The sequence below is a fragment of the Anolis carolinensis genome, chromosome 2 (assembly GCF_035594765.1).
Source record: "Anolis carolinensis isolate JA03-04 chromosome 2, rAnoCar3.1.pri, whole genome shotgun sequence".
Classification (NCBI taxonomy): Eukaryota; Metazoa; Chordata; class Lepidosauria; order Squamata; family Dactyloidae; genus Anolis; species Anolis carolinensis.
The window spans coordinates 56,167,305-56,182,982 of NC_085842.1; the positions used below are offsets into that span (position 1 = coordinate 56,167,305).

General features: G+C 39.4%; 1 protein-coding gene across 4 annotated transcripts in view; it reads left to right on the forward strand.

Annotated features, from left to right (window-relative positions):
* The window catches only part of grm7 (glutamate metabotropic receptor 7), a 642,411-nt gene that overhangs the window by 436,418 nt on the left and 190,315 nt on the right, over positions 1–15,678 (forward strand). For all 4 annotated transcript variants that reach the window (XM_062973828.1, XM_062973827.1, XM_062973825.1 and 1 more), the window contains exons 6-7: positions 9,126–9,326; positions 12,265–12,404. In XM_062973828.1, the coding sequence (XP_062829898.1) occupies positions 9,126–9,326; positions 12,265–12,404 (341 nt within the window). The remainder of the gene's footprint in view (positions 1–9,125; positions 9,327–12,264; positions 12,405–15,678) is intronic.

Below are 15,678 nucleotides of genomic sequence, written 5' to 3' on the forward strand. Positions count from 1 at the left end.
GAATGTAAAGCTACCTTATGATAATGGCAATCTGTCATCTTGGAGAAACGGGGGCACAAGCATGCCAACTTAAAAATCAAAATGATGTAGATAATATCACATTCTGTAAAAATGTATTCAGCATCCAAAAAATATTATATTGTTGTTGGCTTCACTATACTTTCCATAAACATTTCTTACATATTGAATCAGATCATATGTTTAAAAAACAACAACCCTAAATTGCAGTTGCTGATATGGCTTGAACAAGGACCAGGTTTGTGTTGGTTGGTCCAGACCACAGTAGACTCGTTGAATCAATTCCTGAATGATTAGTCAGTTCATAGGTTGATCCAGTTGATTCAATGACACTACCCTAACTGAAGTAGGGGCAGCATCATGTAATGATTTGAGCATTGGATTACAGTTGTGCAGATTGGGTTTTGGATCACTTCTTAGCAATGTAATTTGCTTTCTCATAAGGATAGGACTCAGTTAAAGTAGAAGAATCGGCAACAAAATCTTTGATTTAGGTCACTGAGAAAATGATTGGAAAGAGAAATCAAGCTACTGTCTCCCATGAAAAGACATGAATGTTCCCATCTAAGATGACTAAAAGCACATGCTATCATTCCAAACCATGTCCGAGGTTCTGCATCAAGATGATTTCTCTTTCAAAAGCTGACTCATGCTAACACTAATGTCAAAGCACTTTTTGGTTCCATTTTGCCAGGCCACAGGATATGAATGCTAAGTGGCATCAAACATTTAAAGGACGTGTCACAGAACAAGGATTCTATTTTAAAGTAAAACATTTTAGCTGTAGCTTTGGGTTAAAGGAGCAGGGGTGAGATATGACTAGAACTGTATCTTTAATGGAAGGAAGACAACTGCTAGGGAACATTCTATTGAAGAGTGGAACTTGCTGTTTCACAGATTGCTCCCCTTAGAAATGTTTGGTCTTTTTACACAATCAATGTCCATGACACTAAATAGAGTACAAGAGATTAATTCAGTCCCCAGAATACCGAAAATCTACAACAGTACAAGTGCTGCACTGGAATACGCATATTTTTAAATACATACAAATACATATAGTATACAGAAAGACAGTTTGAAGATTCCTGTTGTTTGCATTATGCTCATGTCTTTTATTCCTTGGCTGGTGTCAGTTTTTTGTTTTTTGGCTGTAGCTTAGAACTGTTACTAGTTTATAAATAATTGAATTTGGTTATTACTATTCATCCCCCCCCACGCGACAGTCCCTCTCTCACACACACACCACACTTATCCTTTGTTTTGTCCACAGATGTTTCATTTCATATATGTGATGAAGTAGACTGAGGGACGGTGCATGATGAGCTCCCTTTATCAGCTCCAGCTCCATGTGGGGACATGAGAGGAGTCTCCCACAAGGATGATAAAAACATCAAAACATCCGGGCGTCCCCTGGGTAACGTCCTTGCAAACGGCCAATTCTCTCACACCAGAAGCGACTTGCAGTTTCTCAAGTTGCTCCTGACATGGAAAAAAAAACCCCAGAAAAGAGTATGTTTCCCACCTACTTGATTTCCTTCCTATCTACCTACTAGGCTTGATCGATCCACGAAAAATTTGATTCTAAACTCGTTTCAAAACTAGAGGGGGGCAGCTTTTCGTTTCTGATGGTATTTCCGAATTTGGCCCCCCAAAAAATTCGAAATTAACGAAAATTCGTTATTTTCTAAATTAATTCGTTAATGGCGGACGCGCATGCGCAATTCCCAAAAACAGCACAGAGGGAGAGGAATTTACAGGACTCTCCCACCCTCATTTTTTGAGTGATCTTCTTCCAACTTGGTACAGTGGTAGAACACATTTAACGCTGATAGCTCACCAAAATTTGGAACGTTTCCCTTATCCTCTGATTTTTGGCGAATTTTCATAGCTTTTATAATAAACCATTTTTTAATAATTGCAGAAATCTGTTCCTGGTTTGAAAGTCTTATTTCCTGTTAAATTGGGTTGTCTTTACTGTGAAAGTCATTGTTCTACTTCAGAAACTTTGTTTTTGTGGCTGAAACTTTGTTAAATTGGTGTGTGTGTGATATATACTGTGTATATATAATATATATATAGTCCCTGCATAATGTGTGTGTGTGTGTGTGTGTGTGTGTGTGTGTATAGGTAAAGGTAAAGGTATGCCTTGACGTTAAGTTCAGTCATGTCTGACTCTGGCGGTTGGTGCTCATCTCCATTTCTAAGCCCAAGAGCCAGTGTTGTCCATAGACACCTCCAAGGTCATGTGGCCGGCATGACTACATGGAGTGCCATTACCTTCCCGCCACAGCGGTACCTATTGATCTACTCACATTGGCATGTTTTCAAGCTGCTAGGTTGGCAGAAGCTGGAGCTAACAGCGGGCACTCACTCTGCTCCCGGGATTTGAACCTGGGACCTTTCGGTCTGCAAGTTCAGCAGCTCAGTGCTTTAACACACTTCGCCATCGGGGCTCATGTATATATAATATACATACACATACACACAATGTGGAGAATATGTGGAAAGGTAGATAGATAAGTTGGGAGCCACAGCGAAGGCACCTTCCTGGGAGCAAGGTCTAATAATAATAATAATAATAATAATAATAATAATAATAATAATAATAATTAAAAATCCCTTACAATATCCAAGATGGCTCACTGCTACAGAATCTTGGGAGGTTTAGTTTGATATGGTACCATTATTGGCAGAGAAAGCCAAGCTGTAGGAGTTGAAATCCAATCATTTATCCTCCCTATAGAATCAATTTTATATGCATTTTTAGCTACAGAAAAGCTAAAATCAGGACAGTAAAAGAACAACACCCAGAAAATGGGAATTCCAGACAGGAAACAATCAGGGCCAGCTAATACCTCCCAACAAAGGATTCCCCCAGGTAGGAAGCAGCCAGGCTTTGAAGCTGCAAGGCTATTCAATGCTAATCAAGGTGACCAATTGCAACATTCACACTTGCCTCCCACAGACAAGAGTTCTTTCTCCCACCCTGGACCTTCCACAGATATATAAACCCCACTTGCCTAGCTTCGCACAGATGTCAAAACCTCTGAGTATCAGGCCTGAGCTGAGGCGAGGCGGCGGCGGCCATTTCCCCCCTCCGTCTTCCTCCTCCTCCTCGGCCTCCTTCCCCCTCGCCCCCTCCCATTGGCTGAGCCCGTGACGCCCCTTTTGCTGAGGGGCAAAAGGAAAGGGCCTGAATGGTGGGAGTTTGGGTGATTTGCAAAAGCTTTTTTTTCCTAACGAAAAAAACGACGACATAACGAAAAACGGCCTCTCGCGATTCGAAACCGCGATATCCAGACGTGTGGACAACCAATGCTTCAAAATTGCTTCAAAACAAACGAAAATAACGAATTAATAACGGTTAACGGGGAAAACGAATTATTTGAGCAAGCCTACTACCTACCTCTATACACATGTTTTTAGATTGAAAGGGGTTTTTTAAAAAAATCTAAGGAGTGCAATTTATTGTGGCTCCACAGTAACTGAGCAGTAGATTATAGATTTTATATTCAAACAATATTGGGTTCTGTCCCCCCACAATCTCTAGGAAGGGCTAGAAAATAATTTCTGTTTGAAAGTCAAACTTCTCTTAAAAATCTTACAGTACAATCCTAGCTCAGAAAGTGATCCAAGAGCTGGTTGAGCCCCATTAGACTGACTGAACCTCTGGGATTGGGATCCCAAAATTTTATTTTGCAGGTGTTTCCACTGATTTCCATGCGTTCAAAATAATCTAGGCCAACTCTAACATTGACTGACTTTGTGCTGATACAGGGACTATGCTTCTGAGCTGAGCAAAGGTTGGATGTGGTATCATTCAGCTCCTCCTGGGCGCCATTCTTTGTTCTAACTCTTTTCAGTTCTTCAGTCAACTGATCTCAGGGCAGAGGCTGACTGATCTCTTAGCTCAAGGGGTTTTGCCAGCATAAAGAAAAATTCAGCCAGTTTAAGGCTAGTTGAGCCAGTACAAGTGCCTTAAATCTCTTCCTAACTCACTCTGGCCAAACTATCTTTGAGTTGGTAGTGAACTGTAAGGGTGTAAATCTTTTCTTATTTCATTTTTGCATGTGAAAAGGAACAATTCAGAAGTTTTCTCTCTGCTGGCTAAGATAACAACAGTAATTTTTGGCACATTTTAGCTTTTAAAGTTTGAAACAAAACAAAAAATCATTTTGGGGTATAAAACACATGCACAAATCCAGAACCTGTTGGTTTCTGTGTAAAACACTTAAAATAGTAAAATACACTTTAATGTAATAGACTAAATCCATGGGTTTCTAGGCTTGGAGTCAGGCCTACTGATTAATGATAACTGTTTCTGAGTAGAGTTCAGGGTTCCGCTTTCCTCGACATTAACCATTGCATCTTGGATCCCACTGAAAAGGCCACTTTGAAACATCTGTAATGTCAGTGCCTTGTATAATATCATACACTGTGATCAATGAGTATGGAACCATTTTTAAAATGTGACAGTTGGTAAATTATCAGAGCTCAGGCCATTTTTCACCCTGTTGGATTAGTTGAGATGATTTAAACACAGCAAGTCCTGGTGTGAATGATTATTGAGCTTTAACAGAAAGAATATCTTAATCAAAATAGCTATTTATATAGAGCAATTTAGCTTGCAGCTTTTGGAGGCTGCTTCATTTACCATTTTATATAGAGATGAAAGGCATCACTGAAGAAAATGTGTGAGGCAAAGGGATTATAATTGTTCTTATCAAGTATGTTAGAATTTATATCTCAATGAATCAGTTATTAACAGGTTCAGATGTTAGGTTCAGCAAGTATGCTAAGCTTTCCTGTTGGGATTAGGGCCCATACTATTAGCTTGCAAAACTTCAGCTCTTTCTTATAATCACCACCAAAGTATCCTACTTTAGAGATGAAAAAAATAAGCAGAGAGAGAAACAAGAGAACCTTCCAAAGAGACTTCAGGAATTCTTGAATAATTGAAATTAAGAATGGAAAAACTATCCAAAATGGTGTTGTCCTTGTTGAAAAGAGTTGTCTTGACGCATATCAACATGTCACAAGGATTTTTGGATATTTTAAACATTCATTTTTAACACTTCATTTCTACAAACCGTATTGTTTTGTCCTACTGGAAAAATCAACGTCATTGTACAAATATGTGCAAAAATATGTTCTGAAGAAATTTCAATGGTTTTGTGCAAACATATTCCCTGTTCCCAGCGGTCCTAAACTGAGAAGTGAAATAGAAGGACTTTCTTTAAATATATTACTGGCCTTGTTTCCTAATTAAGACCAGAAACAGGCAGATTATAAACACAGAAGCTTTATTTCTGAAGAAGCAAAACTCACGGTAAAAACTCCTGTAATGCCAGGATGCCACTCCCATTTACAAAATGGAGCCTATTTTATACAAGTTAATCTTGGGCAGCTTCTACACAACTGTATAAAATCCAGATTATCTGCTTTGAACTGGATTATATGGCAGTTGAGACTCAGATAATCCAGTTCAAATCAGATAATATAGATTATCTGCCTTGATATCCTGGATTATATGACCGTGAAGAAGGGTCCCAAATTACACATTGCACACTAACATTCCTTATCCTATCTCCTGCTCTTCCCAGCCCTCCCTCCTGCTCTTGTACCTCCTTCAAATCCACCTCCCTTCTTGCTCATTTCCAATTAAGTAATTGCTTTCCAGTTTCCAATATTTTATCTTCTAGGTCAAAGTGTCCTTGTTGCTGTGGAAACCTACTCTTCACTTCTCCATCCTATGCTTTTCAACTCCTCCTTTCATCTCTGCTGTGTTAGTGAACCAACATTTCAACAAGGCAATTAATACCGATTTAATTCTGTAACAATTCATAAAAATTGTATTATTTCAGCTAGGGATCTGTTGTGAATTCAGAGACTGTGGATGATAGTGGTGGGATCAGGAGAGGAAGGAAAAACCCTCACGAGGAGGGCTCGTTGCAGGATTTGTTTAGGAAAAGGGTAAGGGAGACTGATGGGGAGTCTTCTGAGGAGAATTCATGTGGGGATCCTGAGGTGGAAATGGATGCTGGGGAACAGGTGTTAATGGAGGAACTGGGCACGGGCACCGGAGATGCTTGGGGACGAATCGGGGCCCATGGATACTGCTGATGCTGGGGAAGCTTGGGTGTCTTCAGAAGCAGATCCCACTTGGTCTGCTTGGAGGAGTGAGAGGGGGTCCACAGGTATTGATAGAGTTGGGCATGGGCAGGATGATTGGGACTCTGATGAGGAATTAGGAACGCCTGACCCAAGGGCATTGGTTGTGTGGAGTTCTGATTCAGATTAAGAAGTTGAGACACCTGCTCTTTGGGCGTGGATAGTTTGGAAGCCCAGGGAGACCTGGATATATTGGGGTTGTTTGGCCATTATACCTTGCGTGTGGTAAGGTGTTGCTGGGCACCATTGGGTTTCCTGTGTGTGTTACTGAAGACTGGACTGGGACTTTGCAACGGATGTAAATTTAATCTGGGTTATTCTGCAATGGAGGGCTGGAATTGTGTGGGTTTTCCTGGACTGCACTGTTATTACTATTTTGTATTAGCTGCTGTTCGCCCTCGTTGCTTTGGCTCTCTGTGCCATTTCGTATTGTGACCTTCTTGGATGACTTCAACCTCTCAGACCTTGGACCGGAATTTGACTCGGCTTTGCTCTTCGCTCTCAATCTGTGGCTGGGCGTTGCTCTCTATTCTGTGGCAGTCTGCTGTTGCTGACTACTACCTTCACTCCTGATACTGACGCTGTCTGCTTATCCCGACTTTGGACCGGCTTGACGACGTTCTCCCGCTCAGCTCCTTAAACTCCTGGCTTGGCGTTTGCTTCTGCAGCAGCTTGCCGCTGCTGGTTTATCCCGACTTTGGACCGGCTTGATGACGCTTTCCTGCTTTGCTCCTTTAACTCTTGGTTTGGTGTATGTTCCAGCAGCGGTTGCTGCGAGCTCGCCAGTGTCTCGCTGTTTCACTGGCTTTGCTGCTCTCAACTGGGAGTTCCCTAGCTCAGTTTGGGCGTTTGTTTGTTTTGAACTCCTTTTTGTACTTTTGAGTTTTGTGAAAGGTTTGTGGGCTTCAATACTGCTTGCTTTAGTTCATGCCTCCATTTTTCAGCCCATTGTGAACTTTTGGGTCAAGTTCTAGAACTATAAGTTTAACCCGGATTATATCTCTGGCTAATTCGGATTATTTGGCAGTTCTTGTTTTTTGGGGTTTTACCTGCTTGTTCTACTTAATAACACTGAAAGTTAAGTGTTTTAAGTCTTTTTAGTTTGTTGAGCTATTTTTTGGACTGTTGCTTTAATAAACTCTATTTTGCTCTCTAATTGGCGTCTGACTTTTGACAGGATCTTCAGGAATACTTAATTTCTTCCCCCATTTTCACCTAGATATTTGATATTTTTCATTCCTATGTAAAGAATATGTTAAGAAACATGTTAACAACAATTTAGGCTTTCTAACACTGGAAAGTGATACTTATATTCCCTCAAAATCATGCAATTACTCAAGGAGGGAGCTTAATCAACGTAGTCTGATCTCCCTTCCTTTAGTCTTTATCATGGAGATGAGAGATGTCCATATAAAGTTGCTAGCATTCCCCCACCCCCACTCAGCCACCACCACCGCTACCATCTCCATATTAACTTTGGGATGAAAATACATGTGGTGTTTTTGGTATCTATGCCAACTGATAACACTTTTAACACTCCTTACTGAAATAACTTCATGTGTATATGTATAGAGACAAACATGATGGAAGATTTTTGTTTTTTATTTTATTGTAATCATAAGTAAGACCAGCAAAACACCCTCATAGAAGTGGTTTTTCCATAGGGACTGGAAAAACTAGAATTTCTAGTGATCATTGATGTTTTGCAAGAGGTAGGCGAATTGTCTGCATTGGTAGGACATTTCTCCCTTCTGGATGAGATGAAAGGAATACCTTCTGAATTGCACAGACACTGTGCTTTCCCACATGACTCTGGGTAGTTAACCCAATTTTCCTAAATATTTTGCAATTAAAATTAGCTTTTGCATTTTTGGTCTGCTTTTGTCCTAAATCAGAGCATTTGAAAAGCTGCAGCCAGTGAGTTTCTAATTTTGAATTAGCAAGTGTACTTGGGAGTAGAGGGATTGTTTTTTAAAATTTATCCATTTGGGGATGGCTTGTGAATTTGCCTATTTTATTATGCTCTGCAATTATTACAAAGGTGTTGAAAGATTATGAGTTGTAGACTTTGTGTGTGCAAAGAAAGGGCAGTTGGTATAAGGTAAGAATGGAAAATAAATTTGGTGGTTTTGAGATATTTACCAAAATGTGACATTGATGTCATTATATAAATAAAATGATGATGGTGATGATGATGACAACAATAATATGGCACAGATTACACCTTGGTTCAGACATGTGCACTACATTTCAAACTAATAAAATAAAATCAGATTACAATTTCAACTCTAAAATGTGTAGTCAAAAATACCTGTAAGTAATACACTTTGATCAATATGTGAAAATATCAATAAATGACATTATACCCAATGCACATACAAATGTTTAAATTGAGAACAAAAGATAGGATTAGAGTGGAGGTTGGGTTGGAACTAAGAGGTGTTCAGACCTGTACTCATGACTCAATGGTACAGACCATTTTTATATGCAGAAGTTTCCAGATTCAAGCATGATCAGTTGCAGAATTCTGATAGTTGGATCTGATTAACTTTGCAGCTTTCTGTTTCAGAACTAGAGTTAGGCAAATCTGTTACTTCTTATTTTAATCAGATTTGGTAAATTTTAATAAATTCTGAAAAAAGAAAAATGTCTCAACAATCCCTTCAGAACTTAGAGGAATAGTCTTCAAAACACTACTTAATAGACTTCCCTAGTGATTTCTTCAGTGTTCCTTGAAATGGTCTGGTTCATTTTAGCGATTTTCACAGGCTAAAAACAACAGCAACAGAAACTCTTCAAAATGCTTCTCTTGTACTCTTTCTCTCCATCTATCTTGTATTCCTTGAAATGGACATGGCACTTCTATCATGAGAATAATTCTGTTCATCAGTATCCTTCTTTTCTGTTTGTGTCTGTCTGTTTCCTTAAATGTGTAGGACAGGAGAGAATTGGAAAAGACTCCCACTATGAGCAGGAGGGGAGAGTTCAGTTTGTGATTGACGCTGTTTATGCCATGGCTCATGCCCTTCACCAAATGAACAAAGATCTGTGCAATGATTACTCTGGGGTCTGTCCAGAGATGGAACATGCAGGGGGCAAGAAGCTGCTGAAATACATTCGCAATGTTAACTTCAACGGTGAGTGAATACTCATTCATTCATTCCTAGTTTGAGTTACTGTTCCTGAACCATTATTTCACTGACCTACTGCCAATTGTAGTGGAAACTGTTTCCAAAGGAACTGCACTTAGCTTTGTCTCAGGGAGAAGCTGATTTGGTTGCAACAAATGTAAGTTGGAGTCAGTTATTCAGATGTTAGGTAACAATAGCAGAGGGAAAGAACCATACCTATGGACGTTCACACTAAACATTTTCCCAGCAACCAAATCAGGCGTATCCTTCGGCTAGCATTTATTTATGTGTTTAATAAAGACCTGAGAAAGTGTCAAGAACATTTATTGGGTGTACAAAGGGAAACATCTTGGCCTGAAACTGAGACAGCTATTCCTGGCCCAGCCTTGATCCAGATACATTTGTGATTTAATTTGCTGGTGAAGAGGAGAAACATCAAGAGCAGGATCTTTATGGACATGGCAATCACACCTTTGCATTGACTGGGCAGTGTACAGTTCTTGTGTTATTTGTCCATGTCCTGTGACTGTAACTTAATATCTAGTACCAAGTTTTTTCTGAAAATAAGACACTGTTTTATATTTATTTTTCCTCAAGAAGATGCACTATAGCCTATTTTCAGGGGATGTCTTATTTTTATATACAAGGCAAGTGCTCGAGCGCTCAGATGGTGTGATGGCCAGATGCCTTCCTCCATCCAGAGGGGGCTCTGCTTCTGTGAGGGAGAGAACGCTGTGGCGCCCTGTGACAGCGAGAGAGGTGGCCCAGCAAGTATCTTTCTGGCATTCTCCTCCAACAGCAAAAGCACCGGGGAGGAGTCCTGCAGATGGGCTGTGTGCAGGGTGGGGGCCCAAGTGGGTCCCACTCCTTTTGCCTTCTTGAAGCATTTTCCCTTACCAGGGCTTGCCACTGCTCCTGCTCCCTCCGTTTGGGAGACTTTGGAGTGCCTTGTGCCCTTCCCTTGCTTGGGCAGGGAGGAGGGTGTCCTGGTGTGAGCTGGAAAGTCAGTCACAGCTGTGGCAGAGGGAAGGGGCGGCTGCCTTCTTTACCACTCCATGCCGGTACGCTGCATAGCCACACCTATCACTATATCTTATTTTCGGGGTATGGATTATATTGTGCAAATGCTTAGAAATCCTGCTATGGCTTATTTTATGCACATGTCTTTTTTGGGGGGGGGGGACAGGATATTTCTCTCACAGCATGTACATTAAAAAACCACTTATTGCCTTTCAACATTTTATCCCTCCATTCATTTTTACAACCCACATATTTTCTTGGTGATTCTTTTATAAAATCAGTGGTTAAGAATCCCACTTCAGGCATGTTGTTTAGAAAATCGTCCAGAATTTAAAGACTCTATAGTAAAGTCCAAGGGAAATTGAAATTAAGATGTTTAAAAATCCAAATGCATAACTATGAGATGACCTAAGCTGAACTGACTGTACTTTATAGATTGGCTACATGATGATTTGCTAGTCTGATTGCTCTGTCAAGCATCCTTTGCTATTCCCTTCATCACTTATTCACATGAATGCACACTATGTGAGTGGCTAGATTGGTGAACACGAAATTGCTTCACATGAAGCTCTTGTAAGATCACATAAATTCACTTTCTTGGAATCTGTTTCATACCTCAGATCATATTTTCATCCCAGAAGTTTTTGACAAAGTCCATGACTAAAGCCTTCTGCACAAAATGTAGATGTCACAGGATAAGAAGAAAGATCATGGCATTAAAAACCCATGGTCCAGCCTAAAAATGTGTAGATAAAATAAGCATTGTTTAAAGAAATAGTAGCAGGAAGGCAATGTCTACAGATTAATTCACATTTGTAGTCTGTTCTAGTATAGTGCTAATTACTCCTCCATATCTATAGCTCTATCCTTTTAAGATCATAATAGTCATTCTTTTATAAACAGAGATCTCTGTAGAGATCTCTATTTAGATATGTAGGGTTACTAAACAGATAGATGTATTTCTGTCCATGTACCAATAGATTAACAACCCCAAATTTGACCTTTTATTATTTAATATGCTTGTATTTTGTGCAAGGACTATGGAATCCTAGAGTCAAATGTGAACAATTTTGGAATGCGTGAAACTCTTGGTACCCTCTGTATGCTACACAGATTGTCAGCAAATGAACAAATTCAAAGAATTAATCAGAAATTCACTCTTGGTTTTGTATGATTTGATTTTTTTTAATGTTCACCACTGCAGGGGAGGAGACTATAACATATTAGTGAGAGAACTACTACTAAGTGCTGCCAGAAATGGCAATTTGCCCTTTTCCCCAGGGTGGACCTGGATAGTTGGGGGAACTTGCAGGCATGCAGGGCCCCAAAACAGCCTCAAGATTGCATGTGGCCCCAGTGCTACACATTACCTGCCCTCCATCTATGGGAATACAAATGCAAATGTTGACTAGGAACACATTTCTTTCCACCTCCTCTATTGCTTTTTTATTCCAGGAGCATATTGCTTGCTGGAATAAGAAAATATTCAGGAAGAGGAAGCTATTTTTGGATTCTAGTCAAGATTCACTAGTCTGAGGTTGAAGCAGATGGAGTGTTTTCTAGGGAGAAAAATGCTAATTTAGAAGTTTCATTCACAGCACAATCTCTGAAGAGTCTTCCTATGTGGTAGAGGGGAGCTATTCCATCCTGTATATGACTTCAAATGGAAAAAAGGTTGTTAGAGTTTTCTCTTTTTAATTTCTTTTTCACCTGGCATGCAGTAGTGAGGTTCATGACAATTACTCAAAAATGTTAGAGGAAAACATTGTTGTTAAGTGCCCCTTTAAAATGGTGTGGTGACATTGGTTTGCATTGGTTGTAATTCTAGCCTAAACGCTCTTCAACCATCAGAGAATGAACAATGCAAATCTTGTAAAAGTATTGGCCTTTCTCCCTCTTTTTTCTGCTTCACTTCCTTCCTTAGGCAGTGCTGGCACTCCAGTGATGTTTAATAAGAATGGTGATGCTCCAGGACGCTATGACATCTTTCAGTTCCAAGCAACAAACACCAGCAACCCAGGCTACCGTTTGATTGGTCAGTGGACAGATGATCTACAGCTCAATGTAAGTCAACACCCCCCACACATTAATGATGATGATGATGCTAACTCTTACCTGAATCTTCTTGAAACTTGGGGTGGGGCACAACACAGTTAAAAACACATAACTATAAAACATTATATAAAATACATATATTAAAATGTATTTCTATGAAATATATATATATCAAAATATACAGAGCAAAGATTAAGATATAGTTAACACAAGGCATGAATTTAAAATTCATAGTTAAAAATTGACTGGGTAGACCTACCAGAAGAGATAGGTCTTCAATTGTCTCTTAAATTCTGACAGCTGATTTAGCTGTCAGATTTCTTCTGGCAGGTCAAAACTTGAGTCTGTGCTAATAACCAGCATGATATTACTCATTGGGTCTCCCTCTTCTGAAAAGCTTGGTACCACAAGTGTTGTGTGGTTCAGTTTTTTGCTGCTGCTGCTGCTTCTTCATCATCATCATCTTCTTTTTTGAATACTTGCATATACATAATGAGCTGTCTTGGAGATAGGGCTCAAGTCTAAACATCAAATGTATTTCTGTTTCATATATATACCTTATATCCTTAACTTGAAAGTAATTTTATACAGAATATTTTGTGCATGAAATAAAGTTGGTGTATATTGAACCATCAAAAAGCAAAAGTGTCACTATCATAGCCACCCATTGATCAATTTTGGATTCTGGAACATTTGGGATTTTGGAATTCCGGACAAGAGATGCTCAACCTGTATTCCTGAAAAGCTATCAATCTTATTATTTTGTGTAATATTCTCTCTTGAAAGGCCACAGAGACTCAGTTATATCATCTATCATGATCTATACACTCACTGTCATCTTGGAACTTGAAAAAAATAAAATATAAATGAGGCACCTGTCAAATACCATGACTAGCTAATTACTTAGGGTTTAATCTCCAGTAATCTGTTGCAGAACCCAAATTGTACTGTGTTATCTTGTATTCTAATGTATTTGTTATAGCACAACATGTTGTGGATTAAATGTTGTGACAACGGACAGTAAATAATGAAGTGAGATGAGGTCCTCAAGTATGCTGTCATAAAGCATTTTGCCTTTTACTAAGCTGAATGAAAATTTCTACCTGTGTAGCTTATCTTCCAAACTTGACATTTCTAAGATCTATTGTTTGCACAGCTTGTCAATGTGTTAGAAAGCTGATATATATAGATAAGAATGCCTTTATAGTCATATGTTAGGGATGTTCAAATCAGCTCCAATCAGTTCCAGTTTCGAGTATAGCACTTGTCCAACTTAGGTGTTCACGACATTGCATAAAGTCTATTTTTTCCCACATGGATATTCAATTTAAAATGGGTAAATTTTCCTTGATTTTTTTTCATATCAGCATGTGTTGTGTTGCATGTAATTTCTGTTCCTGAATGATTTGGATCACAAGTATGTAAATGTGTGGACTTCCATTCTCACCTTTCATACAGGTCTGTATTTGGGCAAAGTGGATGAAACTAGATAAAGTCTAATGTAAAATGAAAAAAAAAATGAACTGAAAATGGGGAAAGAATGCAACCAGTGGCAATCCTGCTGGTAAACACACTGTAAAGTTTTATATTATACTATTTCCCAGTTTGCGGTTCTCCAGATTTTCCAGTGGTTAAATAATTTTGAGAGATGAAATCCCAAACATATGGGATTGGTTTTGACATTTCTCTTTCTAAGACGATTGCTTTATGTTGCACTTACATGAGTCAGAAAACATCTGAAGTTATTTGCTCACATGTCATGGTTAAGTACCATGCAAGCAATACATTTCCCAAGGAAGTCTTAGCATTCAGACCACATACTTTAAGTACATTTGATGTACTACTGACTCAACTGATTTTTTCTTTATGTTTTAGAAATCAAAGGGAAAGAGTGGGCTTGTCCTAATTAAATTTATAATGATTCATGCACGAACAGTATATTTCAAGTAAATCCCCAGAAATTCCCAAGACAAAAGAGGTTTTCAGAAAAACTATATGGATTGTGTTAGGCGTTATCATATGAGCTCAAAAGTGTCAAGTATGGTAACGGGGGCAAAATCCTATACTGGATATTACAAAATGTTTACTGTTGCCTGAAATCTGATCTGAATATGACTGAGCTAATACAAAAAGTTACTTAGATATTAGGCACATTCACACTCTACAGTTATAGCATGATCATTCCACTTTAACTGCTATGGCAATATCCTGTGGAATTCTGGGGTTTGTAGTTTATTGGGGCCCAAGTGCACTCTAGCTGAATTTGAAATGCTCCTCTTCATGCTGTTAAACACCATCTACTACATTGCTATTTGTGGAACTAAAATGTTTACATGCAGGCAACCTCATTTTTCTTTTGGGGTCACTTGCCTGCCAAGCTGGTGCCCACTGTGTAATTTAAAGCTCTGTTTAATTTTATAAATATGAGAACAAAGGAATGGTTGAAGGGAGTCCTCCTGAGAATTGCTGTCTTCTCATACTTCCATTTAGCCACCTCTGTGTCTGTGGCTTCATTTGTTTACCTCTCTTATCAGCGGTTTCAGGATTATAAAATGAGGATTAGAGCAGTCCACACCAGCCTATTGCAATCAAGTCAAGTGGGGATTTTGACTGTAGCAAGGATATACAGCACATTTTTTGGCCGATCACAAATTTTACGAGGCCTTTTTTGCCACATGTTTTTCAACTGATCCCACAATCCAGCATGCATTTTCCTTGAGTGTGATCTATCCAGACACCCACCCCCTTTTATCCTAGTTACTTGTGGATTTTAAGGCCTTAAACCACTTCCACAAAGGACAAAACAAGACCTGCTGCATTTTGAGGCCACATATGGGGACAAAATGCTGCCTCATAGGTAGGAGGGATGGCCATAGCCAGTGCCCCATCCCCCCTGCCTCCCCACTTTGCCCTCAACCCTAACTCTAACCCTTTCCCTCTCCAAGCTCCACTGCATCATCACTGCAGGCAAAGAAGAGAACGGATAGCCTTCAATAACAATTAAGAAAGTTTTCTTCTCATTTTTGTGGCATATGGGGGGGGGGAGGGTGGCACTGCCATCCCACCTGTTGCACCCCAGCGAAGGTCCACCTTGCTCTCAACACACACCACTGAGACAGACTTGGTATAAACGGTTTATTGGTAAAAAGACAGCAAAAGGTAAAAAGGCAGTAATAAAAACAGGATTAAAAGTTCCAGAAAACAGCAGGTAAATCCTCCAAATATCAAGACTTAACATAAGCATAAACTCCAAGGCAAAATCCAAAGGCTTAAAACATGAACA